The 27,331-nt window shown below is 36.2% G+C and overlaps 1 protein-coding gene across 2 annotated transcripts in view; it reads left to right on the forward strand.

Annotated features, from left to right (window-relative positions):
* The window catches only part of PPP2R3B (protein phosphatase 2 regulatory subunit B''beta), a 53,049-nt gene that overhangs the window by 16,893 nt on the left and 8,825 nt on the right, over positions 1–27,331 (forward strand). The window contains exons 1-9 of one of the 2 annotated variants that reach the window (XM_074908048.1): positions 1,056–1,212; positions 16,011–16,196; positions 17,936–18,039; positions 18,602–18,704; positions 19,427–19,501; positions 23,159–23,245; positions 23,672–23,828; positions 25,735–25,783; positions 27,030–27,119. In XM_074908048.1, coding sequence (XP_074764149.1) covers positions 1,066–1,212; positions 16,011–16,196; positions 17,936–18,039; positions 18,602–18,704; positions 19,427–19,501; positions 23,159–23,245; positions 23,672–23,828; positions 25,735–25,783; positions 27,030–27,119 — 998 coding nt within the window. In that variant the 5' untranslated portion in view covers positions 1,056–1,065. Of the gene's footprint in view, positions 1–1,055; positions 1,213–16,010; positions 16,197–17,935; positions 18,040–18,601; positions 18,705–19,426; positions 19,502–23,158; positions 23,246–23,671; positions 23,829–25,734; positions 25,784–27,029; positions 27,120–27,331 lie in introns of those variants that run through there. The other variant, XM_074908040.1, reaches the window with a different exon arrangement.

Consider the following 27,331-nt stretch of genomic DNA (forward strand, 5'->3'; position numbering starts at 1 on the left):
TATGCATTTAAAACTTGGAAACTTCACCAGGTATCAATTAATGTATGTAAAATTGCAAAGGAGGAAGGACAGAAGGTCATTTTCACTTCCACAAAAGCTTATCAGATTTCTGTTTCTATGAAGAATATTGCTGTAGAGTAAAACATGGCCTCACCCTCCCCATAAAATGTATCTGAGATTCAATAAACTGAAAATAGAGTGGTAGCTGACTAATGTTAGTGCTTTTGAAATGTGACAGGTATGCAATCTAGTATGTGGATGTTAATGTTTATAAAACTCCTATTTAAGAAAAAAAAATGTATCCTGTCAACTTTTTTCAGACTTAGTTACATCGTCGATATTTCTAATGTAGCTTTTCTGTAAAACGTGATTTAAAGCAGAATTTCATTGAGGTAACGTTTGCCTCATTTCTGCTACTGCTTTCTGCCTTAGCATTTGAATGGTTAGATTCATGCAATACAGTAACAGATCTAGATGAATGTAAAAAAATCTATTTCACTAAAGTATGTGAGCAACTCTGAAAGTCCATCTGCAGCTTTTTCTGTTGCTGCCTTCATTTTCCCAGCATAATAGGGTTCCTGCTAAAGGACTGAAGAGTTTAAAAGTAATTTAATTGCTGTATAACAAGCCTTATCCTTCAGTGAGGTACTTCATTGAAGCTAGACAGTGAGTGTTTTGTGACAGAAGGAAAAGCTGAGGGGGATGGGAGGAGGAAGCTATGAAATGACCACGGCTGGCCTCTCTGCATTCCTGTAAGGCTTGCTTTTTTAAAATTGGAAGCTGCTTTTATAGATGCTCCTCCAAACAGGTTTGTTTTTTTCCATACTGTCCCATTTAGACTTTGGAATGTGTGTATGAAAGGGCAGGCCCCCAAAGTGACTTTCCAATCTGTTTTTGCGATTCCAGCCAAGTTCCCTTTAATGTATGGAGCAAGTGAAGTTGAGCTGACTCTTATAATATCACAGAACTCTGGCGCAGCTGCTGCTTTAAGTGGCACTGTGTGATAGTACAACAGCTCTGCTATTTACTGGGACTCAAGTGGCTGGACTGGCACACAAACATTATATGAAATCCGAAAGCATGAGGATAAAGGAGATTTCTTTGCGGCAGGATCCTGATCTAAGAAAGGAGTTGGCATTGCTAGCTCGAGGATGTGATTTTGTTTTGCCTTCTAGATTCAAGAAGAGACTGAAAGCTTTTCAGCAGGTCCAGGTTTGTATCTCCGTTCTTAAACAATTGTTATTGTTGTCAGTTGTACTTTTACAACCACACAAACTGCAGGAAATACATGAAAGTTCATCCTGAACTAGCAGGATTTCTATATTGTTCCATATATGATGATTTCTTCTGTGTTTAGAAGACTGTGCAGGTAGCTTTCTGCAAACAAAAAATGAGTTTACCGAAGCATGTAGTATAAAGTATGGTGTTCACACAGAGGAATATGCAGTGGAAAATTGGTGTGTTTAATGCTATTGGACTTAAAGATTCTTTTCCTTATTCTGCATAATCATAATTGCATGCGTTTTCCCAGGGGTTTTAATTTATATTTTACTGAATCTAGGCATATAAAGTACACTGAAATAGACTGTAACCTTACTAACTTAAATGTATGTTAAAAGGTGTTTTCATACTTATGTGATCCTAAATTCCTTTAGATTATTTTTATTTTGGATGAGATCAGTTGTTGATACATGGTTCACATGTGTGCCTCTGCTGTTTTGCATCAGTGAGTTAAATCCACCATTTCAGTGAGCTCATAATTGAGAAGTATTTGAAATGTATAATTAGAAGGAAAACTACTGATAGAGTAAATGTTCAGAGAGATTGTCCTTTGGGAGAGAGGGAAAAAGTGTACAACTGGTTTATTGGAGAAACTGAAATTTGGTATTTCCTTGAAGATGCTTAACTTTAAGGCTTTTGGTGGTATGTGAAAGCATTCACTTTGTCCTTATCTCACCCTCACTTCTAATTCATGTACTAAAGGTATATTGGTGATGGTATCTGTGCAATTTTTTTACCCTTTTTTAATTAAGCAAAGTTTAGCAGTTGAATAACATTTACATTATCTTAGGATTTCTAACTTCTAAAATCATTCTAAATATAGCCTGCTACTTAATTTTGAATTCAGTGCACTAGTGTCCCTTTCAGGTGACCTTCAAGAGAGGGCCACAGAGCCCTATGACCCCAAAGAGGTGTTAGCCTTCTGTCGTCTACATTACTATTTCAAATTTGCTTCAGCTGAGCTATATAAGCAATGTTTATTCCTTTGTGCAAAGTGTTTACCCTGCTGTTTTATACCATTCAGCATAAACTTGTGAATGAAAGGATTTTATGACTTCTGTTCTCAGCTGGAGACAGAGAAGGAAACTTGTTGACTAGAGACAGCAGGAAAAGAAAATACTATCATAAGTACTGAAAAGTAGCAGTATCCATTAATATTTTGGCACTCCAGAGCATGAGCTGAGTTTAGTCTAGTCATGGCATCCTATTGTAAACAAACACACTGTTACCTTGTGTGGTGCCCCTCAACTTGATCTGTCTTTCATCGAATGATAGTTGGATCACTTGCACTTTTACAGAGCTTTTTTTATGTGGAGCTAGAAAACATCTCCATGTAGTATGATAATGCATACCTACAAGCAACTATACTTCAGAAAACAGCTTGTCTAATCTGTAGGGTTTTTTTCTGGTTTAGTATGCTGCTGGCTACAAATGTACATTGCAGACAAGGAACAAATATCTTTCATTTTTAACCAGACTTGTACTTCATGGGTAAATGGCAACTGTAGAATAATGTTAAACAACTTAATTATGTTATAGATGAAATTCTGTGGGCAGAACAGAAATCTGATGTAAGGTATTTTATCCAAGGTTCCTTTTTTTAAGTGGTACTTTGCTTCAACTAGATGACTTTGAGACCTTTTAAAAGTACCTTAAAAAACCAAAAAAAATTAGAATGCTAAAATCAAGCAGAAATGGAAGCCAATCTGTTCTTCTATACTTCTGCTACACTCTTATTTTTCATATCCATGCAGTTTCTACAGCTCGTTAAACAAATGGCAGATTCTTGAGAGTTTAGTGCTATTAAAGCTAGCCTCTAAAATAAAAAATGAATAATAGCGGTGGATAGTGAGATAACATCAGCTTTGAGGTGGGTTGGAGTGACTGGGTCTTTTATGGGTTCTAGGAATTCTAAGGCAGTGCCTTTTTGCATAGAGCCATGGAAATAATCTGTGTAGGTCATTCCCTATGTTTTGGAAGGGGTGGTCATTGGAGTCTAACAAATCAGGTTTCATTAAAATCTTTAAATAGACAACCAGTAGTGAGGTGGGTGGCTCTGGAAAGGGGTAGAACAGGCTGTTTCTCAGTGGTTGCGTTTATTAATGAAAATTGATAAAACTGAGCAAAATAGGTCTTTCTGGAAAGATCACTTTCTCAGAAGATAAAACAATACACAACTGCTGAAATGTTCTCTATTACTTTGGGGAACTGAATTTTTGAATAGATAACTGTATAAAACAGAGTTTCAGTCTATCTTCTGATGTCGGTTCAAAGAAAGACCTTTCTTAGGTAATTTAACAGCTACAGAATATAGTGAACTGGAAATGCAGCACTTGAAGAGGCACTGTGTCCATCTTGCTCATCAATTTCTCTGAAACTTTGGAGGGAGAAGAAACTATCACCATGTCAAATGTCCTGGCAATTTAAAGATGTGAACTGAAAGTCTTATTATCTGCTGATAGCTGAGCAGTGTTTTAGCCAACAGCTGGTGACATCCCTACCTGTCAGAGCTGGAATATAAGCAGCATCGTTACCCAGGCTATGTGAGGAAAATATGTCTGAAGTTGGAAACAAAATAACAGAATGGAATACATCTTTGTACAGTGACATGCTTATACCTATATAACTCAGTGTTAGCCAAACCAGGAAAATAGGTATTTTTTGCTACTTAGATGCCACACCATGTTGTAAAATAGTTGAGTTCTAACTTTAAAACTAGACTTTTAGTCACATAAATCTGTGCTGAATGTGATAATTTTTTAAAAAGGGGGGGACGGGAAAGAAACACTGGCCTAAATCTTGAATCAGTCCTCTGAATGTCAGTGTCCAAACTAAGTGCTGGTTTATTTTCTGATACTTGAGCTGCACCATGCCTTTATCTGCTGTTACTACTTGGTGATTCCTGTAGTTGCATGTGTCACACCTCAGTGTGGAAATGGAGAACTGCTAGTTCCATGACCACCTGTTAATGATACTAAATGCTGCTTACACATGCTATTTATGTCAGCTGTATGAGAAATATTTCTTCAACTTCTGCAGTGTCTCACAAGAGTTGCTTTCCTTCTGAGTGAAGTAAGTTTAGACATCAGTGCCTCTTGATCACTCTTGCACTCCTCTGTTACAGAAATGCTTTATAAATGCTAGTGGCATGTTCAAGACGGCAAAAAATACAGAGCTTGTAAGTGCTAATCTGTAGCGCACTGATTCTTCCAGTCATGAAGATAACGTTCCCAGTTGTGAGGTAAAATGAATTTTAAAAAGTTTGAGGCAGTTGATTTTACAGCTGTTGTCATAGAAGTAGCTTGTGTAACAGCTAGAGGTCTCTGGCAGGCCAGCTTTCCTATTAGCATCAATTTTCTATTTTAACATCATTTGGAGACCTTTTAACACCACAGAGGGAGGACCTGATGCCCATTTTTACAGAGTAGTTTTACATCAAGCACACAAAGGCTTTTTTTAAAGAACAAAACTCAAGTGTTTGCTGGGAGGTGGAGGGGGCGGAATGGAAATCTCATTCTGACTGTAGCTAATACTTACACTTGATGCTGGTTTGCTGATATAATGCAAATTTCCTGGAGCGGATGCCAACATTTAAGACAGAATGAAAATATCTAAGCTGCCTGCTGAGACTGTCTAGTTAAGATGAGAGGTTTTCCGTAAATGGTCCCTTGCTAATGGATTGCTAGGTCTTAAGCACAAGCCTCTTAAAGGAAGCTGTAAGCAAACAAAAAAGTAGTTTTTTACCATTTCCTGCAATTGAGACTCCGGGTTCAAGCTTAAAATGTATTGATTGCCCTGTGGTAGCAGATTCTTTACCTGCTTGTGGCTGGTAACAAATTTATGCAAATGTGTACTGTTTCTGTGAAAAAGCCAATGTGGTGCAAGTTTCTTACAGTATACTTTACTTGCATGCATGATTTAAGTGTCTCGATGTCAGTTCCCTCTGCAGCTAAGCTTTTTGACCCAACAATTCAGACATTGAAAAGTTCAGATTTATTTTCCCTTGGAATAAAAGTTTCACTGTTTTTTTCCACTTTAATATACTTTATAGCCACTAATATCAGACACTCTATAACTCTTGATGGTAGTACTTTGTATGCTAGAAAGCCTAAAAGTTTGGCGCATCTTCATATAAAATATCATTCAACTTTTACAGGATCAGAGGGATAAGAGATTGTTTTTGCAATTGTCCAAATAGGAATTTGTTGGGTCATTGCCAGGCAAGAAGTCAACAGAATACTTGCTTCAACTGTTGACTCTGCAGCTCAGTAACAAAGCTGAGCTTGTTGATATTTCTCTTGAGTGGATTTTTCCTAAACTCAGTTGCATTGAGTGATTGAAACTTGTTTTGTAAACATGGAAGGATGAGGAGCTATTGCAGAGTTTAAGAATTAAGTGGATGTCTGTCTTAACCCTGTTTGTTACTTTTGATGTTGAACTGATGGCCTGTCCTGACAAGAGCTGTTCACTGTAGACAAATGTTAGAATTGCCTCAGGTGTAACTGACTGTCAGTTTTTTCCCCCATTAAAATGATGTTTAGGCAGTCATGACTCCTTTGTAGGTAGAATCCTGGTGTGGTCCATTGGCTGTGTACAATCAAAACAGTCATGTACTAGGAGGATCTTACCAGCTTGTCTCCTGAAAACAGCTGGAATAACAGAATATACTGGTAAAGAATAGTAGTACTGATTTAACCTATGAGCATTTTCTGAGAAAGCTGCAACTATGTGACAAACTGGATGTATTAGTGACTTGATTTGACATAATTCATAAAATGGAGGCTGACAACTTCTCACAGACAGTGACTAATATTTTTGCACCATTTCTGTCTTACCACAAAATGTAGAATATACATTTCACAGGCTATATTTTTTTCTGAAGAATCTTGCTTTCTTTCTACTTTATAATCTGTATCTCTTTCCTTTTGTAAATTAGCAGGGTATGTGGAGGGGAGAAAAGTGTTTTCACTGGTCAGCCACAGCAAACTGTTAAAGGATCCTATCTCTAAAGCTTTGGTAAAAGTTTTGTCAGCCAATAAAGCAAATTGCTGATGGACATGCCTGTAATACGCAAAGGTCTTGTGCTTATGGCTTTAACTACCTCTTCTTTTCTCCATTCCATCGCCACCCCAGGGCCTTCCTGAATAAATCATTAAATTCTTTAACTGCATTAACTGAAGTTAAAGTCTAACCCTAGTTAATTGTATAACTGGAACTTTCTTGATGCTGAAGCTGTGTGTGACTGCACAAAAACCCAAACATATGCAGCCATGTTTGGAGGTGTTTCTACAGCATTAATGCATTCAATAGCATCCTCCAGTTCCCAGCAGGACTGCATGATTTGTCTATGTCCGCTATACCAAATTGCAAATCAGGACAATCCTGGTATTTCCAAAGTCTGAGTTGTAGAACTTGGGTAGGAGATCTGTTAGTGCAGCATATATTTTTACTGAAAGTGAGAAGATTGGGAAGTGCATGGTATAATGGTTAGGTATCATGCAGAAAAGTGATGTTTATCTCAGATGGAGAGTTCGGTCTTCACTGAGCTAGTGCAAATCAGGTTTTGACCATTTGAAAGTTTTTTTTCTGGTGTTTGCTTGTTTAATGCATGCTACTTTTGTGTGTGTAATATGACTTGTCTGTGGTGATCATTTACACATGTTTTTAGTTGAATGCTTTAATTTCAGTATGTAAGATGATGTGTATGGAACTATACAGAATCACAGATTCATCTAGGTTGGAAAGGACCCTGGAGATCATCTGGTCCAACTGTTCTAGCACAGTTCCCGCCTACAGCATATCCTTAAGCTCTAAATCGACCCTACTCTTAAATACCTCCAGGGATGGGGACTCCACCACCTCCCTGGGCAGCCCATTCCACTGCCTAACAACCTGTTCTGTAAAAAAATACTTCCTAATACCTAGTCTAAACTTTCCCTGGCACAACTTGAGGCCATTCCCTCTTGTCCTGTTGCTTTCTACTAGGCTAAAGAGGCTCAAACCCAGCACTCTGCAGCTTCTTTCAGGTAGTTGTAGAGGGTGATAAGGTCTCCCTTCAGCCTCCTCTACTCCAGACTAAACAATCCCAGTTCCCTCAGCTGCTCCTCATAGGACATGTGTTCCAGACCCTTGACCAGCTTTGTTGCCCTTCTCTAGACATGTTTGAGTAACTCAATGTCCTTTTTATAGTGAGGGGCCCAAAACTGAATACAGGAACTGAGGTGTGGCCTCACCAGTGCCGAGTACAGGGGTCAGATCCCTTCCCTGTCCCTGCTGGCCACGCTATTGCTGACACAAGCCAGGATGCCATTGGCCTTCTTGGCCACCTGGGCACACTGCTGGCTCCTGTTCAGTCGGCTGTCAATCAACACCCCCAGGTCCCTCTCTGATTTGCAGCTAACATATGTGTATGTATAGTTTTGGGTGGAAGCTTTTCCTAGGTGCCACTACCTACTGTCTCCTACATGAGATTTAATACACTATCCCAAATAGATTTGTGTAGATGGTCCAAAGTTTGCATGCTCTGCTGAAATACTGGCTTTCTCTTGAGGCTCATTTTCTGTTTCAATATGACTTTGTTAAATTAAAGGCGAAAAAAGTTACTGATAGTTGTGCCACTATCAAAAATTTCTGATAGAATGCTCTAAGCTTTAGTAAGACTTTCAAGACTAACCAGTGATGGCCTTTACCACAGCACTTTCACTCAAACTGGGTTGGGGTGCTTGTTTCCCTAGCTATCATGCAATTAATGAACTACTTCTTAATCTGCTGTCTTGAGACTTAAAATAAGGGGAGAAATTCACTTCAAGTAGCAGACAACTAACAGAATCTTCTTTTTTAACAACAGAATCAGAGGTTACCATACAAACAGTATTTCAGTGACAATAGACCTGAATTCTAATTTGCCAATAAATGAATTTTTCAACTTTGTAAAATGAATGTAGGCTTTTATCCCTACCACTTGGTAGCAAAGGATACTCTAGAAGGATTGATATTTTGCTGTTGAAGTTGATGTTTGCTGTCAACATGGACTACATTAGTGGTGAGTTACTACACTAAAGGTACAGTAGAATTAGATACTGAGTGATTAAAAAAAAAAAAAACAACCCACAACCAAATAAACCCACACAAAGTGACTAACTCTTCTGAGCTTTCTATTTGTAGTTTGGCTACCAGTTGCCAAACCAGGAAGGGTTTTTCCTGATTCAGGTTGTCAGTGGACAGAAGAGGGAACAGATCAGTTAGATTCACCACTTGTTTTATCTCAGAGGAACAGTGTCTGCACTGTGAACTTCTGAACCCAATGAGTTTGACATATGGTTAAGCCAAATATGCAAAAGGTTATCCATTCTTAGAGCTGTTTTTATATGCTTTATAGCAAATAAGAAACTGAATCTATTTTTAGGCTGTGGAATTCTAGTTCTAACTCCATCATATTCCTCCTTCCTTCTATAAGTTGTAGTGCAAGTTTAGGCCCCTGGACTTCTGACTGCTCTAAACCTCACTGAATCTCTTGATTTGCTTAAGGAATTGCTGCTTGCTGGAACATGTCAATCCCAGAAACTCAAGACGCTTTAATTCTGCCTAAATGGGACAGAGCACTGTATGGCTTCATCTCTAGGGTAAAGTGGTTTAGTGTTGATGGTTATCACTTGCATTGAATCACAAGACCAAATCACTGTAGACTTTTGTATACAAATAGGCTTGAGAGTAAACTGCCAAGAACATGCATAAATGAGATGAGAATGATAGCAGCCAATATGTAAAACCAAGATAAGTGTACAACCTGGCACACAGGCAGGACACTCCCAACATATTTGTCTGGTTGTAATGTGAAGGTGAGCATGGAATTGCCAGCCGGAACACAGGCTGCATTGGGAGAGTTGCTGAATCTTCTCACTTGTGTTAGCTCAGGTGACCAGTATGTATAAAATCAGAAAAAGTGTAGTCTGAAGTAATTTTTTTCTTCTAGTGGTATATGGCTAGAACTTTATGGAAAATTGTGTTTTTCCTTTCTTTCCCCTCACTGTAGCACAAATTTTAAGTGACTACAGACCAAGCTGCCTTAGAGAAATGATCTGAGTTAAGGCTAACAGCAAAAGTAAGCTAGTCCAAAACTGTGTCAGGATTAAAATTAATAGGTTTTTCTCTCTTACTGTCAAAAGGAAAGATGAGTGTGTGTGATAAAATTAGTCTCCATAGCACATCCAAAACCAGCTGCCAGACAGTGACTGCAGGATAGTAAACTGAAGTCTGGGATAGGAAGAAGTAACTGGGACTAAAACATTTGTTGCCAGAGGAAAGACTTTTGCATATATACCCCAACACCTGTTTTTTCGGGTTGGTTCATTTTCTGTAGGTGTCCTTCTGAGCTTGATTGTTCACGTGTGTCTTAACTTTCTAAGTTAGGCAAGATGAATCTCACAGTCTTAGCATGGTTTTAAGCCTAGTGTAAGCTTATTTCAAACAATACTGCCACAGTATTTCTCTGGTCTTCCTTATGTTAGCATCAGAACCATGTTGCTTCTAAATGCAATCAACTCTGTGAGATTGCATGAGGACAAATAGATATTTTTTTTAACTTTGCCTTTTAATTGTGTGGGTCACTTCAGGTAATTCACCATACTGTTTCACTATCACTAGGGCTGACATATGGGTCAGTAAACTCTATATGCAGGAGTGGGAAAAGATGCAGGTGTACTGTGGTGTAGCTTGCCGTATGCCATGCTGTGAAACTTCATTACCAAACTTTCAGATTAATTTACTGTTTTCAAGCTATTTTTCAGGGCAGTAGCTAGGTTTTTAGAGATAAGATTTTTGAAAGCTCTAAGTTGTTGAAGGGTCATCTTTCACCAAGGAAAAAATACTGTGAAGCATATTGAGCTGAATGGGAAGTGGTACAGCCTGTCTTCTGTCATCTTAGTTTGGCTAGAAGGGGACTAATGAAGAGCATACCAAGAACAAAGGAAAAGCATCCCTTCAACTTAAATAGTTGGAAATCTGAATGTCTACCACAAGCTCAAGAGAGCTGGTGTTACAGAAGAGATGTTTCTCTGGGCTTGTCCTGAGGAAAGTTCTTGGGGTAAGTTTACTTTACCTATCCTGAAGTGCCTTTCTGAAGGCACTTTAGCATGCCATAATATTTGAGGTGTTGGAACAGATTTTTCTAAATTAATATCTTTTCCTTACAAATGAGACTGAACCCTTTTCTAGACAATAGTAGCATAAATCTTTTACCTGGTGTCTTCAAGACTTAAATTCCGTAAAACTACTGATCATTTCACTTATCTAGAGCAAAATGTTGAGTTTCAATATGCAATCGAATAGATAGTAAGTTAAAGAAGATATATTTCTGTGACTTTATTGGTCGGACTTAAACTGATGTCTATAGAAGAACAGAGAGATGGGAAAGCTGGTCAGGTAGTCCTTCTTAGTCTGCTTACTGATAACAATTTCTTACATTTGCAATTACTGTCTCACTTTGATAGACTGTAGGACACCTTATATTCTGTAAGAAGTTACTGGATTTAATAAAGGAGACTTATAATAAAAAAAAAATAGTGTAGCGTAAGCTTAGAATTTTCATGTTCATGTGCTGAACAGCATTTGGGTCTAATCACTACCACCCTGTTGCCCTTTGAGTCTGTGACTTCCATGTTATATTGAATATCAGGGAACTTCATACAGTGTCTGCTTTTGTTGTTGGGTGGTTTATAAGTATTTTATGTGGGTGGTTGCAGGGACGTTAAGACTTAAAAGGGTGAATAGCATACCTCCGTAAAAAATCCTCTTAGCTTATTATGCACTTTGTTTTTCCTAGGTGAGAGTAGCATAAAGTGTGATATATAAGAATAGAAGAACCAGTCTATTGAAAAGTATTGCCACATTCCGATTTTTAATTACCTGGTTAAAAATGCTAGGGATTAGAACCAAACTTTGACCTATTTGATAAGTAAAAATCTCTTTATAGTATTTTCAATATCTAATGCCATATTTTGTTTGGGATTGTGGTGTACCACTTCTTGGTGAAAACATAATGTGAAATTTGGCATTAATGTGAAGTAAAATTTTTGGGGGTCTATTGTCTTAACCCTGTTGTATGTATTCCATTGACTTTTTTCTGATATGGACATCCTTATGGAAACTCATGTCAAATAATACAGCAAGAGCTGAATGCTAACTCTAAATACAGTTTAAATTTTTTTCAGAGGAACAGGCATAACAAATGTTGGTGTCTGTCAGATACTAGAAAGCATCAGCGTTTCTGAAGGAAGTTATCTTTTTCTGTAGTCATGTCAAAATGCAAATATCAAATCAGTTCAATGAGCTTGTGTCTTAGTAAGCTGTCTAAAAAGAAAATCCTGCATTCTTAAACAACTTTACCTTGTTTCCTTTTCTATCAAGTCCTTTTTAAGTGAGGTTTCCCTCATTTGCATTCAAATCCACATATTCAACCCCTTTGTGGAGTTCAGTACTTCTGGTTAATAGTCTCTATGTGCAGATGTGGATCTAGACTTTACTGAGGGTAAATCTGGGAATAAGCACCCCCTTTCTTTTTATTTCAGAAATACATCCTGTTGTTAACAACTCCATCATAGTGTAAGATTTTTCTTTCAGTTGAGGAGGAGGGAAAAGGGCACCTCCTGTTAAAATCCCCACTGCCTTAATTTTTGCTTAGAACGAAGGTACTGCCAAGTGCGACTCATCTGTTGGTAGATATAAGAAAACTACCTTGCAATAAGGCTGAACTTCTCTCTTTGGAATAAGGTACAGCCATGTTCTATGGTATTTACTAACATATTGTAATTATAATGGTTTCATAACTTTTTTGCAGCAGTTGTTCATAATACAGGTGGAAAAGGATCTGGAGAGTTGCAAAATAAAATGGGAGGGGTGCCCTTTTGAACAGTGACCCCAGTGGGATATAAACTTCCACTTCCTCCTTTGTAAAAGTCAAGACAAGTAAGCGTTGGACTGTGGACAGTCCTTATGGTTCTATATGTCAGGAATGAAAACTGTTTCTGTATTAAAGATTTTCTTGAATTCTTTTACAGACAAATCTTACAGAAGTTCATTTATATTATTACGAACAAGGAATTTTCAAAGAATCCTTATTTCCCTTCTTTTACACAAAACTCAAACTGCAGTGGCAACTTCACAATATGATTAGTTTCTGAACTTTAACCTTTGCAATAAGTATATGTAACATGCCCTTCAGTCCTGCCACTGGAGTGCACATCTGCTTTTGAGTTATTACAGGCTTATGCAGCTGTTATCCTTAACTCCAAGTGTGTTATTGTTTGTGCTAATTCTCTGCAAGTTGCAGGGAAAATCTTCACTTACTCAAACAGTCTCTTTTGTAAGTTTAGCTTACTGGTACTGGTATTAAAGCTTTTAACTTAGTTGCAAGAAAATGTAGATCACTTTCTAAGTGTTAAATTGACTACTGAAATGGAATAGTTGTGTAAAAAGAGTAACAGACTGTTGCTGTAGAATTTCCAGTCAAAGATTCAGTGTTAGCAGACTTCTAATAGTTCTTTGTTAATGAATTCCCTCATTAAAGTTATTAATTTCAGAACAGCTTAATCTCATGTAATTAATGCATTTTGATTGCACTGGAATAACAGAACTGACTCTTTTCATCAGCTATACAGTATGTGTATCTGCAGAAGTAACTAGCTGAAATTATAGAAAGTAGTGAAGAGCCCTTTTAGTATCACATGTTCCTTCATTAGAGTACATACAGCAGAGCTGCCTCAATTGTACGAGGAGCCTTTCAGTTGTCAGATGGGATTCAGACTGAGAGAAAAGAAATCCTGGCCCTTCTTGGGAAGGTGAGGAGGGAGAGGAAATGCAATACTAACTTTATAGTGCATTAGTTGGAGCTGATAGTTTTGGATGACCTGTTTCTTTGGTACAGGCTCTTATCCCTGTGTTGAGTGATGTAACAGTACAATTCAGTTGTCCAGCTGCAAGTTGCTAGTGGCATTTAAGAAGCATCAGTGTGCTCAGAACATCTGTGTGGCAGATTCTGCACAAGAGCTGTGCTCCGAGCTTGCTGCTGGATACCACATGGAATATTAAAGGGCATTTTGGTTTGTGCCCTAGATGGTATTCTTACTAGATGCTTATATGTAGACACCAAGTAAATCAATCGGGAAATGATTGTGAAGTGATCGTACACTTTCTAATGCAAATGAAGCATTTTTGTGTTGTTCTTTCACTGACTTTGAGAAACCAACATGTAAAAATAGGCAACATTTTTCGATATAGGGAGAGTTACTTTGTCTTGCAGCGAGAGGTTAGTATACTGTCTTACAGGTTAAATATTATATATTTTTACACTAAGCATGCTGAATTCAAAGTCACTCTTAAATGTAACACTTTCATCTTAGACAAATAAATTTTCCTCACCTATGTCTTCAATTCTGAGTCTGTTGCTTAATGTCCTCATAATCATGGTTTGAAACATGTTTACAACAAAAAGTCTTCATTTATTTTTAATCTTTATTGTGTTACTGTTAAATAACAACCAAGGAAGTTACATGCGCTTAGATAGGTCTTATTACAAAGCTTGAACTGAGTTGTCCACATGGAGCAATGGAACTCATTTATTGTGTCCTCTGAGATATCTGAACTAAATCAGTAATTTCTGTAAAAATATAAAGTTTTTGATGAACAAATAGTTCTGTTGATAGCCTGCCTTCTTCTCTTGGGACCTTTCCAATGTAGTCTTCCCTCAGCCACTGCCTTTCCTTTCAAAATAAACTTTTTTTAATCTGATGCTCTAAATTTTCCTAGCTGCGGATTTTAAAAATGCCTTGTCTGTCTATACTAGGTTTTTCTTGAAATATTGGTTTACCTCATGTTACCTGAAACATTCAGGGGATGTTAGTAGTATATAACTGATACTTACCCTTTTCTCAGATGTGGCACATCTGGTATGGCATCTCTGAAGAACTGGAACACCTGCTGCTTCAAAAGCAATTTGAATAATTCACATAGGAGTGGCTATCCAGACAGGTCTTGTAAATGGGGAAAGGGGGAAATAAAATAAAACAACCTTCCTGTTCAAAATGAATGTGAGTTTGATTCTACGAAGTAAAAGATGGTTTGATTTGCCTGCTGCTCAAAAGCAAGCTAACTATCTGGCTGTGTGGTACCAGTCCAAGGAACAGGTCTTTAGTCCTGTTTTGCGTAGGGTTGCTGATGTGGGTTTCTGAAATGAAACAAGGTGATAATCTAGTTGTATACGTTACTTATAGTGCTGGTGGTAAAGTTATGTAAAGAATAAAATGTTGCTCTCTTTATTCTTCAAAAAAGTTTGGAAGTCTATGGTTGGAAGGGATTTTTGATGCCCTGTGGCACTTTTGTTCTAAGCTGATGACTCATTAGCTGGACCACTAAACTAATGACAAGGTATCAAAAATTGTAATTTACAGGATTCTTACAAAATGACAGACATTGATTCTAGGTATCATAGTTTCAAGGTAACTTTTTCCTTTATGAAATAAAACTTGTAACTCTGAGGTAATTCTACAGCCATGAACAGGAATGCTGGCTCAAATGCAGAGGAGGGGAAAGAAAGGTTAATTCAGGGGTTTTTTTTAGCATGTGTAGCATGAAGGCTTCTGCATTGGAAAATTAAAATCTGCTGTCTGTAAGCACCTAGTTCTTTCACTGACTTAAGGAAGGATTTTGATTATGGTAGGAAAGCTGGATATCTTTACAGGCACTTTGACAAAGATGATAAGGAGTAAAACGAAGGTTGGAGTTTTGGGGGGATTTTGGGGGTTTTGCTTTTTTCCCCCAATTCTGGTTGGAAATGAGAGATGAAATTCAGGATCTTGAACACATCTAACAGTAGGATGAGCCACCTTATAGCATTAACCCCTTTTTTACCTTTAAAAAATGGTCTTGAGATGAAAGACTTCATGTTTAGTTGCTAACTTTGAGTTGCTGCATACTGTGTTGTTTCTTTATCTTTGTTTCTCTGCCTTATGGACTTTCTTTTGGAAACTAAGTACAAGGTAAATAATTCTTTACTGAAGCTAAATGCATTTAAATTTCTCTTGTTACTGGTCATCTTTTTTTTAGTAGTACAGTATATTATAAATTCTTGAGAAACAGATTTATAAGCTCTTGTGCCATAATTCTATGTAGTTTACCCAAAAAATCCCTCTGTTGGAGTTGTTTACTACCTTTATAAAATCAAACTTTTAGGATAAAAAAAAAAAAAAACCAAACCACAACCATCTTTACTGTAACTAAATTAAACAAGTTGGTGGTTTGTAACAAAGTTGGTATGCTTATTTCAAAAGTCTGAATCTGGCAAACTAGAAGTATTTCAAAAGCAAATTCTTTCATGACCTGTCTGTTAAGCTAGAAGTTGAAAGGTTTTTTTCTGAAACTAATAATATAACCTGAGTTATTTCAGACATCTCCAAGAAGCTGTCTAGTGTATTAATCTTGAAACTTGATATGTTGAAGACTGAAGTTGGTTTTATTACATTTTTAACATCCTAGAAATCTTTCTAAATGACAGTTTTTGGAAATACTCGTGATTTTTTCCATTATGCTCTTCTTAAATAGCTTATTCAGCCTATCATCAAAAATCTTTTTGAAGGTGTGTTGTAACATGTAATACCAAGAGATTCAAGTGATCTGAGGATGACTATTATACATGATTTCATTGTATCTGACTGTCAAATGTGTATTTATCTATTTAGGTTCAGACAAAGAAGGAAGAAACTTTGCCACCATCACTTAGTCAGAACATTCCAACTTTCTATTTTCCTCGAGGATGTCCTAAGGAAAAAGTAAATATAGATGCTGTGATTGCTAAAATTGAGAGAACTTTCTCTGAGTTTCCAAATGAGAGGGCAACATTAGAAGACATGGGGAAGGTTGCAAAGGTAAGAAATTGTTGTCTGTCTGCTTTTAATACTGAACACCTGGGGAAAGGAAATACTAATTGTATACCTTTTTCATTCTGTGTTTTCATCTCCTACAAGGTAGTACCAATTAAGACATCATATTTGAGATTTGTTGATAGCACAGTTATGTGTGAAAATCTTTGCCTTAACTATGTCTCGAATAACCCTATGCTTTGCTTACAAAAAGAAACAAACATTAAAACAAAAGCTGAACTATTTTTTAGTTGCATAAACAATCAAATACTGAAGGGCACATTGTATATTGTTCTGTATTGACCAACAAACTTAAGGCAGAAGCACTGTTAATATGAATTTTGTTTTCAGTTGTCCACACTGTTTTTCCTTCATTCAACAGTGTCATGAAACTCTGTTGTTAGGACATTGAAAGACACAGTGGTTTGGTACTTGTGATTATAATTGTCTAGTTATTACTGAAGAGCTAATTTAGTTACAGCAGAGTGAAAAAATACTGAGCTTAGAAAACAACAAATATTTTTTACGTTCTGTGTAACACAGTAACCTACTTAAATTTAGATTTCCATTTTGTTATATTGAATCAATTCTTGAAATACCACTCGAAGTCATGCTATTGATAATATCAGGTTCTTATCCCTGTTCCTGTCACTTCACATTTAAAGTCCAGGGTCTAGATAATAGAAACAAAGACTTTTCACAAGAGTAGAACTGAGGGTTCAAAGTCTCCTTGTTTGCCTCACCAGAAGTGTTTAACTGCTAAGCTGAATTATAGGATTCCTGCCTTCCACAGCTTCTTTTCACGTTGAAGTGAGGAGAGATGGAAGAAGCTCTTTTCCTCTCAGCAAGAAAGGTGGAAGGGTCTAGTCACCTACAATTCAGTGATGAAAAGCATCATCCTGAAGCATAGAGAAAAGCCTCTCCGTCTGAGGATAGTATTCATCAAACTCACTTTTTCTTACTTTTTAAAGTACTTTTTAAACTACTGCATGAGAAGTAACTGTCTCTTTGCTCCAGTAACCTTATACATCTTGTAGTATTCACAGTCGTCTTTGAGATCCACATGAGATTCTCAGAGAGGCCAGCATGACTGATTACTCCAAGTTGTAGTCAGTTTTAGGCAAGACCTAGGCACTTAACTGTTATGACTGAGGCAGCTTGGAACAGACACAGAAGCAGCACTGTAGGTATACAGGAGTACTGAAGGTGTGAAGGAGTAATTGTTGTGTATCCTGAAGCAAGATGCTGCTGCTCAGAGTAGGCTGGTTTATTACTTAAAACTGGATAGAAGATGTGCACGCATATGCAAGGATGCAGATGAGTTGAGCCTCCCTTTGAGACAAATGTAAACTTGCTCCAGTTCAGAAGTTGTGTAACTGTACTGTCTCGAGCTCAACTTAGATATACCAGCCCTTTAGCAGAGCTTATTAGCATGGACTCGGTTCCACTGCTTGGAGCATGAACAGAGCAGACGTGACTGCGTTCATCTGTTAGGAATGTTGCAAGTCGCCCTATGTTTTGCTTTCCACTTTTGGATTTCAGCCTAAAGCAGTTGCTTAAAATACATTATTTTGGAAGGTGCAGTTGGTTTCAGAAACAGTTTTTTTAAAAAAAATAAATATATCTGTGCCTCAATACTTTCTTCTTAACACTTGTAAAATTTAGGTTTTGAAAGATTTTTAAATAAGAGAATAGCCCTCAGATAAGCAATCAATAAACTGACTTGATATGTGCTTTAATTCTAGGCTTGTGAATGCCCACTTTACTGGAAAGGTCCTTTGTTTTATTGTGCTGGAGGTGAACGAACAGGATATGTGTCAGTTCATAAATTTGTTGCAATGTGGCGGAAGTAAGTAGATTACTTTTTTTATAAGTACGGCATTTTATTTTAATTGAAATGTGATATTTTAAGCTCTGAATGAAATCCAATCTGTAAAGGGGAATAAAACACTTTCCCATAATCAACCATTGACAGCAAATGTGTCCCTGGCAAAATGTAACTAAATGATTATAACATAAACAAAAAAAAATCTTTATTTACAGGGTTTATAGATTTTAAAATGTTTGGTAAATGACTGGCTGTTTATGGGAAAACTGAAAACCATGGCCCTAGCTTGTAGATGCCAGTTCTGGACAAAATGCTTTTTATTCTTTCTAGTGCTCTTTCCAGTTCTAACCTAAAAATGTCCTTTCATGTAATCAACTACATAGTGTACTCACCTCCTTTAATGTTAATGTATGAGACAGTACTGCTTTGATAAGCTTGCTTGGAGTGTACTTTGGCATTTTTTAATTAGCTTTTGCATTAAGTGTGGTTGCAGTTTCATAGGCCTTGCTCTAGGATCCCTGTATACAAGGTAGCATGAGCAATTTTCTGTACAGAGTATTAAATGGAAATATTTACATTTCAGAATACTTCAGACCTGCTATGATGATGCTGCAAAGTTTGTTCATCTTCTAATGAACCCTGGATGCAACTACTTGGTGCAAGAAGACTTCATTCCTTTTTTACAAGTAAATTGCAACGGAAACTAATTCTGGAAACACAACAAAATGATGAGCTAGCAAAATCTTGATTTTTTTTTTTTTTTTTGAGCTAAACATACTTTTTCATGGTCTTCATTAAAGTTTATTGATGATATTTAGCGTAACTCACTTTGTATGGTCTACTGAGATGCTAGTGAGTGACTTATTTTACAGTTAATAATTTTATGTAAGGTGAGGTCTCCTTTAAGATGCATGAATTTAAAATTGCTTGCAGTAATGGCATGTGTATCAGAGAATCCTTACAGTTTAGAAAAGCAGTTAGGTGTTATTTAAGTCAAGGAGGCCTTTTGGCAGGCAAAGGAAAAGTGGTGTATGAATTCAAGATGTAATAGTTTCTCACAAAGAACAGCAAGCAACACCTTTACTAAAGAATAAATGAAACCTAAATTAGCCTTTATCGAATCATAGTCAGCCACCAAAATGCAAGATACAATGGTCAGCAGTGTTCAAAATCTTCATCACAGCACAGGAAAGCTTATGTTTATCTGGCTTCTTTAAAAGATAATTTTACTTTTAAAAAGTCAGCAGTGTTACTTATATGAAGCATGGTCTAAATGAAGTTATTGTTAATGATTGTGGTAGTTAATTTGAACTGTTTTGGTTAAGGAAGCAGATGTGGTATTATGTATTAATTGTTTTATAGTCGCTAATGAATAATGTTTGGGATATTGTTGTTCCTTTTTTTGTAGGATGTGGTGAATAGTCATCCTGGCCTATCATTTTTAAAAGAAGCATCTGAATTTCATTCTCGGTACATTACCACAGTAAGTGATTTTTTTTATTATTATTTGGAAAAGCTACTTTTTGTTATGAAGTAGGAAAATCAAAATTAATAAGATTAGTCAATATGTATAAGCATATTTGTCCCTTGAAGTTGAGTATGCTGTTTTCATTTCTACATAACTAGAAATCTTATGAAGGAAGACTCAATTTCTTAAGCATCATAGTTTTTCTTAACATTTATAAGAAATTGCTGAACTTAATCCTAATGAGAGAAACATTGAGCTGTAATGGTGTAGGATAAGTTAATGAATATTAAACGAAGAGCGGACTGTTGTCTAAACACTTGCTTGTGTCTATAGACTGTACTCCTTAGAATCTTGACCTTACTCTGGGTTTAATTAAATGGAATTTTGAATGAAAGGTCTATATTAGCATGATTATGTTCACTATTAAGTAAAATAATGGTAATTCTGAAGCTGTTTGCCACTTTCCTCTCTGGGGATTTTTCTTTCTAAGCAGGTTTTATGCATAAAAAGTTCCATTTCTCTTTTCCTAGGGTAATGTGACTGAAGTATTCTTTCTGTACACAAGGGAAAAATCAATTACATTAAATTTTTTCAGCTGTAAACAGGAGAGCTGTTTCCACTGAAGCATCAAAATTAAAATTCTTCAAAATAACATTCAGTTCACTTTCTTTGTGCATGTGAAAAGTAGCTTAATGAATATTCTCCAGCAAACAACATGCAGAGTTGATCATCTTTCATGCAGCTTATAGTTTGACCCAGACCAAAACTGTGGAAGCTTTTTTGAAAGCATTTGGGTTTGATTCTTCATATCCTTTTTACTTTGCTTCTTGTTATAATGATTACATGAGCTCCCAGAACTTTCTAGTCAGATGTGACTGGAGGAAATGTTCTGCCTGTGAGTAATTTTCTTAATGGATTCTGGGTTGTATCAAAGCCTGCACTGCTTAAAATTGTGAAAGCTTGCTGCCTGTCCTGAAGGACCATAGGAGGGAAAAGTCCTGACAACTTCCAGTTACTTTTCTTTGGAGGAACATCTTGAGTAGGCCTGAGTCTATCAGTATTGAGTAAGTTAGTGCTGGCAATACTTTTCTAACAAAATTTAGTGTGGTCTTCAACAGAAGTCTACCTTTAATCAAAAATTCTGGAAGTAAACTAATATTGTTATGAATATAGCAAGAATATTTGTAATGCTGTGTCTGAAAATCAAGAAATGGCAGGACTATCTGCTCTTTCTTGTTCTATTTTAGGATGGAGTAACTGTTGCTCAGTAGTCTTCTAAAATTCTATCCCGCAAAGTATTTATAGATTATATTTTTTTTCTAAAATGATGTGAGGCATTTCATACCTGTATTCAAAGTAGTTTACCTTGCTCAGTGAAGCTTCATCTAAAGGATTTTGTAAGCATTGCAGTTGAAAACTTAATATCTGTTCATGCAAACTTTCATTTAACATGTAACTGGTCCATTTTTCTGCTGTATCTGTTTGTATCTACATACATGTATATATAAATATGCATAAATATATCACATACGTGTCTAGTGAAGCAGGTGTCTTCTAAGTATTGTTCAGTCATGGCAGCAGTCAGTTCTGTCTGCTAGGATATAGATTGGTTGGTCAGCCTAATAATAATGTTAGGTACATATGTTCAAGATAAAGTTGAAATATATTAAAAACATTTGCCCGGACAAGTGCAATACTACATTTAATCTGCAAGTATGCTGTCTATATATCCAAACTATGAATTCTTGAAATTGTAATCTCTATATTGCACCATTTCCTCTCCTTTCTGACAAACCACTGTGCAGCATAGCGAAGAAGGCAATACCCTGACAATTTGCTTATACTCTGCTTCAATTCACTTTAGAAGACCGTTTTTAAGTCTGCTCCCAGTTGTCTTTAGCAAACATTCAATTTTGGTTTTATTTTTAGACCAGTTAAATGTATAACAGATGAGATAATGACATGCAGATGGATTAAGTTGCAAAGCGAAGGCAAAACCTTTTTAGAAAAAATTGCTTTGTAGTATAAGCCAAAAATGGGCCTTTCCTAAACTCACAATTAGAACTGAGCTAATTAAGTTTCAGAAGTAGGCTACTCTATTCTCCTTTCTGGATTTATTGAACCAGCTGTTCTTGTTCAAAGAAAGAGCTGCAGAGCTTGCTGCATGCTACAGTTTTAAGCTTTAAAATTTAGTGAATAAATTACTCTTCTATTTGTAATACAGAAATGATTGGTTTGTTTAAACTATTGATTTACTGCAATTAAAATTTGAAGTGATAAAAACTTAAAGTCTTTAATTTGGAAGAGGTTTGATTTGAAGGGAAAAGGATTCCTAAAGAGATGGTTCTTCTAGGTAGCAACTACTGTGTGGCAAATGAAATGTTGCACATGCAATACTTGGTCTTGCTAATTAGCAGGTATAATCAGTCTCTAGTCAAGCAGTTACAGTTTGTAATACGTTTAGATTTTTTATCCCCTTTTGTTAAGGGGTCAATGACTGACTTGAAATGTATATCAGGTTGATTTAGGTCAAACTAATTGAAGTGAATACTGAATTCAGTTAAGAAACAGAAAAAAACATTTTGAAGTCTTATGCTTGTAAACTAAAGCTAACCAAATTATGCTGAATGGGTGAGTTTACCAAAATAATGTATATGTAAAACTGATTTTTAAAAAGTGTTGGATACTCAACTTAATGGATTTGTTTCTGGTTCCAATATCGGTCATGGCACAAGAACTAGTCATCTTTCTTGCATGGATTTTTGTTCTTCAATTAGAAAACATTTAGGTACTCTTAATACTATTAACAGGCTTTCTCCAAGTAACTTTAAATAGAATAAAATTAAATGGGGAAAAACATTCCCTCTGCACCTGCAGGAAGTATTTATGTTAAATGTTGATTTGTTGTATTTGCAGACTTCAGAAGTAGCAACATTCCTCTGTACTCTGTTCCTTAAACAGACCCAATTCTATTTCTGTAACTTCATTTATGAAGTAAAATATTCTTATGTAAATATAGGTGTTTCAATTTTAAGTAATGAGATACATTAATAAAGGTTTATTAGATGATATCCTGTAGATCTGGAAGACTGTGAGGCAGTGAAGTTGCCAGTAGATGTATTCTGGATAGCATACAAGTATTCTTCAACTTCAGTGTGCAAGATATGGGTACTGCGGCATTGAAATAAGACTTATCAAGATTAGTTTAGATACAGACTTCAAAATGGTTTGGTAATATGACAGGAGAGAAGCATCGACTAAGTAATTGGAACAACAGAAGTAGGGGAGAGATGGAGTTCTGTAATGCATCCGGGTAAGGAGTGCTTTGGTTTCTTTCTAAAGTGGCTCATGTGGTTCCTGCAGTCTGTTGCTGTATACTTTATGCAGCTGGTGAAGTAAAATATAGAACAAAATCAAGTTCAATGCATTGAAGCGATTGTACTAGTTTTGACCCTTCATATCTAAAGCTTTACCTAGATTGAGTAATTGAAATGTGTTACCTAGTCGTAAATGTCACAAAATATGATGGCTTGAAGTTAATGGTTGAACTAGAGGATCTTCAAGGTCTCTTCCAACCTAGATGATTCTGTGAAGACTTATATTTGACAAATGCTTGGGAGGGTATTTAGTTAGCATATCTAAGGTCACCTTTCCATTTTCTGTTTCTTGCAGGTTATACAGAGAATATTTTATACAGTAAATAGGTCCTGGTCTGGGAAAATAACTTGTAACGAGCTCAGGAAAAGCAACTTTTTGCAGGTACATAATATCTAAAATTTTGCAAGACAGATGTTTCTGTAAGTTTTAAAACAGCATTAACTAAATGCTTAAGGGAGTAATTTAAGTAGCATTTCTTCCTTTTCCAAAAACTGGTGAAGCTCAATTGCATTAATTCTCATACACTACGATATGTTTAAATGTCATCTTTTTATCTAGAGTGGTATAAATACATGTGTGATTAGCAGAAGTCTGGCTGATCTCCTTATTCTTCTATGGACACATTAGTTTTCTACTTTGTGCGTTCAGTCTTTGCTGTGATGCTGCATGGTGTGCACTGTCTCTGAAGATAAAAAAAAATGTTCCCCTGAAGTAGCATTAGATATTGGCTTGGTTATGAGAACTCAGATCATTTGACAAATGTCTTACAAATTCTTTAATGTGTTCTATTTATCCTTCTGATAATAGAATGTGGCATTATTGGAAGAGGAAGCTGATATTAACCAGCTGACAGAGTACTTCTCATATGAACATTTTTATGTTATCTATTGCAAATTTTGGGAGCTGGATACAGACCATGACCTCTATATTGATCGGAAGGATTTAGCTCGCCATAATGATCATGGTATGACAAATAAAGCACCTTTGTTTACATGTATTAAATGACCTGTAAACTTTCAACTGAGGAAGTGGTTAACAGCCAGGGCCAGTGTTCATGAGTCTGTTGGTATAGCTGATCCTGCTGACCAGTGAAATAAAGCAGGACAAGTCATCTGTGGCACTGCTTTGTGTCTAGCAATACCAAATTTGAGGAAAATTCTGAATCTGAGTTGTGCTTTTGGCAAACTAGAGAAGGAAATAAGTTTTTAAGTGTGCAGCCTTGATATGAAAAAAATCAAACTGCTCCATTTGGTGGTTTTGGGTTATCTTGGAAACAATCCATTTTGCTGATATTATTCAAGTAGTATGGCTCTTATGACAAGGTACAGAAAGATCAGAAAAAGGCAAACATACATTCAGGTACTTTGCTTATTTTAAAGTTTTGTTAGCTCAGCTGCAGTACGCTTTGGTTTAATACTATTTAGCATCTTTACATTTCCTATATTCACAATATACAGTGACTGTGATTCTGTAGTCTTGCACACTTGTACCTATTTTAAATATTCTTGTAGCTTGTGTGGAACTGTTGGATGTTTTTGGATGCTGTGTGTCCATTGTCATCCTAAAAGTATTCCTTTCAGGACTGAAAAGCTTACTTAAACACAAAGTGATTATGGAATACCTCCCCGCATTAAAAAGAATAAGCACAATTCTGATTGATTGCTTCTGAAAACTTGCCCACCAAAGTCTGACTACACTTTAGGTCACTGAGAAAGGAAAGCTGCTTTCATTTGAGAGGTTGCACTACTGAGTTAGTACACTATAGAAAGGAAGCAGAACTGATACTGTGCCACTTGCAATATAGTTTTACATCCTTTAAAACATGGAATATTGGTTAAAGCTTAACAGCTGCTGCTGAATGAAAACTAGACTGAATAAGAGAATTAAATGGATATGATAACCCATCTTTAGTCTTAAACTTCTATTTTTTGCATGTCAAAATGAGATAATCTGGTTTCATAATTCCTTTCTTGCATATGGTCACTGGCCTAAAATTAGGCTGGATAAAACACTTAATGTAGTAAGCAAAGTATTGAAGTATGTAGCTCGAAGTTTGAACAACTCCAGTGTTTCAAAAGTAGATAAGAAGCAGCAGCATATATGTCTGAAACAAATTGACTATCCTGCAGTTCTGGGGATAAATATTAAGCAGGGACTAGTGTCCTTATTAGAATAATATGGTGATAACATCACCATGAGTACGTAAAACAGATGAACTGTTTGAATGGTTAATCATCTGCTTGGATTAGCAGTATTTCTACAGTGATGAAAAAATATTTCAGAGCTAGAATAATAAGAAGAAATTCTTCTGTAAGAATGGTATCATGTACTGCTTTGAGTACCACCCACAAATTCTTCAGGATAAATTGAATATCGCTTACAGAAGTAGTGCTCAGTTAAGACATGTCTCAAAAATCCCTGAAATGGTTTCAAAATTAGAAGCATGGATCAGGACCATGTCAGAAATAGACTTGTGTCAGAATCAGTTAGGTATGCTCATTATGTATTAATGTGCCAATTCTGGTTTGGCTCATTGCCAAAACCAAGGTCATATAAGTTGTAATGGCACTTGAAAATATGATTTACTTGTCAAAGAACTGGTAAATGCTATTTTACTCAACAGGCAATATCATTACTTGTATTTTTCTGCTATTTCTGCATCAGGTCTGAATTCAAAGCTGGCTGGTTCTGGCTTTGCTTTGGAGACTTTGTGTTAAGTGATCTTCTCCAAGAGAACTCAAAGGGATTAATGAGCACTACGCTTGATCTTTCTTACAGATGTGTGTATATATAAGAGGATTCTAATAAACTCTTCAACTAGACAAAAAATAACATATATAATTGATACTATTTAAAACCTTTTTTCACAGCAATATCAAATAGGATGATAGAGAGGATCTTCTCAGGAGCGGTAACAAGGTACTTATTTTGTATGCTAAACTAATTCCAATTTAATATTTATATATTTGCTTGTTAAAATAAGTGTGACATTGCCAGAAAAAATGCCTTCCCCTTGAAATGGAACAGTGAATTTCAAGATTTAGTATTATAGTTTAAACTCTAGTAGTACTGGACTGCTCTTGGAACCTTTGGCTCAGTCCAAGTTCTTTACTCTCCTTTCTTTACCTGAACGAACTCTTGCCATAGCGTATGGTATGGTTTAGCAGGGATGTGAATGAGCAAGGGAAGAAATCTTGGCACTGTTGCTTTTCCATCCTTCCAAACTGTAAAATTTTCAAAGAGAATTGGGCTTTTCAGTACTACTGGTAAAATCAATGCTTATTGCATCAACAAACTTACAAAAATGCCTCTAGTTGAGTTAATTCATATTTTTGACAGTCGTTCTTCATTGTTCCCACTTATTCTCACATAGCTATGGCTTTTACCTCACTTTTGAAACATTTTGCTAGCATAATTTCTGTAGCCAGAAAGTGACTGATAGACAGAAATGACATGACAAAAGCTGAAATTAGTGAAATGACACTTGGGAGGCATATGTCTAGAACTTACTCCTTTTTTGGACAAGACAAAGCATAAATTGTATTTTTATAGACATCTTGAGGATAAAACAGCAAAAAGATTTTTAGGAATGAAATGTAATGTCTAGGAACTGTCTACCTGACCTTTTACTAGAAAGGTTGACCATATGTCTTCAGAAAATATTTGGATGCTGTGTTCTGTGGTGTAAGAGTAGAAACAGACAACTATATTCTTGCCACATGAATGTTTTTATTTCATTTTTTATCTTCATACTTCTATTACAACCCATTTAGCTAGTGGAATTCTGTACAGCTTTAAGTTTTCATCACTTCTACCTGAATAGAAATTGTCCTTGTATATAATATATTTTTTAAAATTGAGATACCTCTTCTGTTAACAATTAAACAGTGGTATTGCTGCCCAGGGAGGAAAGCTGTAAGTACTTCTGCACAGAGTGCTGCCTTCTTCCAGCTGCTACCTTCCTCTTTACCCATTGCAGTAGAAACTGAACAGAGCAGACAAGCTCCTTATCCTGAATGATCAATGTAGTCTGTAACAAGTCACCTTAGAAACACTGTACCTTTTAAGAGATAATAGCACTGAGGAGAATAATTCTTTAATTTTGGTTAGTAGGAGCTAGGTGTTTTAAAATATTTTTTTATCTTTTCCCTCATTGGTCTTCAAGAGGTAGGAAGGCACAAAAAGATGGAAAAATTAGCTATGCTGATTTTGTCTGGTTTTTGATATCTGAAGAGGACAAGAAGACACCAACTAGGTAAGAATGAATTTGTTTTAACAGAAATAAAGTCTGACTTTACTGGTTTTCCAGTCTTTAAATAGGTACCACTGATGTTCAGCTGGAACTGTAAAGGAAGAAGCTAAATGATAAAAACATGTGTAAAACTGGCCCAGTTTGTAGCATCGTTCTTATTTATCAGTGTCTCCTGTTGCTGCTGCTGTGAAAGTCTATTTTAACGACTTATAAGA

Source organism: Athene noctua, chromosome 1 (genome assembly GCF_965140245.1).
Source record: "Athene noctua chromosome 1, bAthNoc1.hap1.1, whole genome shotgun sequence".
In the NCBI taxonomy this organism is placed as follows: Eukaryota; Metazoa; Chordata; class Aves; order Strigiformes; family Strigidae; genus Athene; species Athene noctua.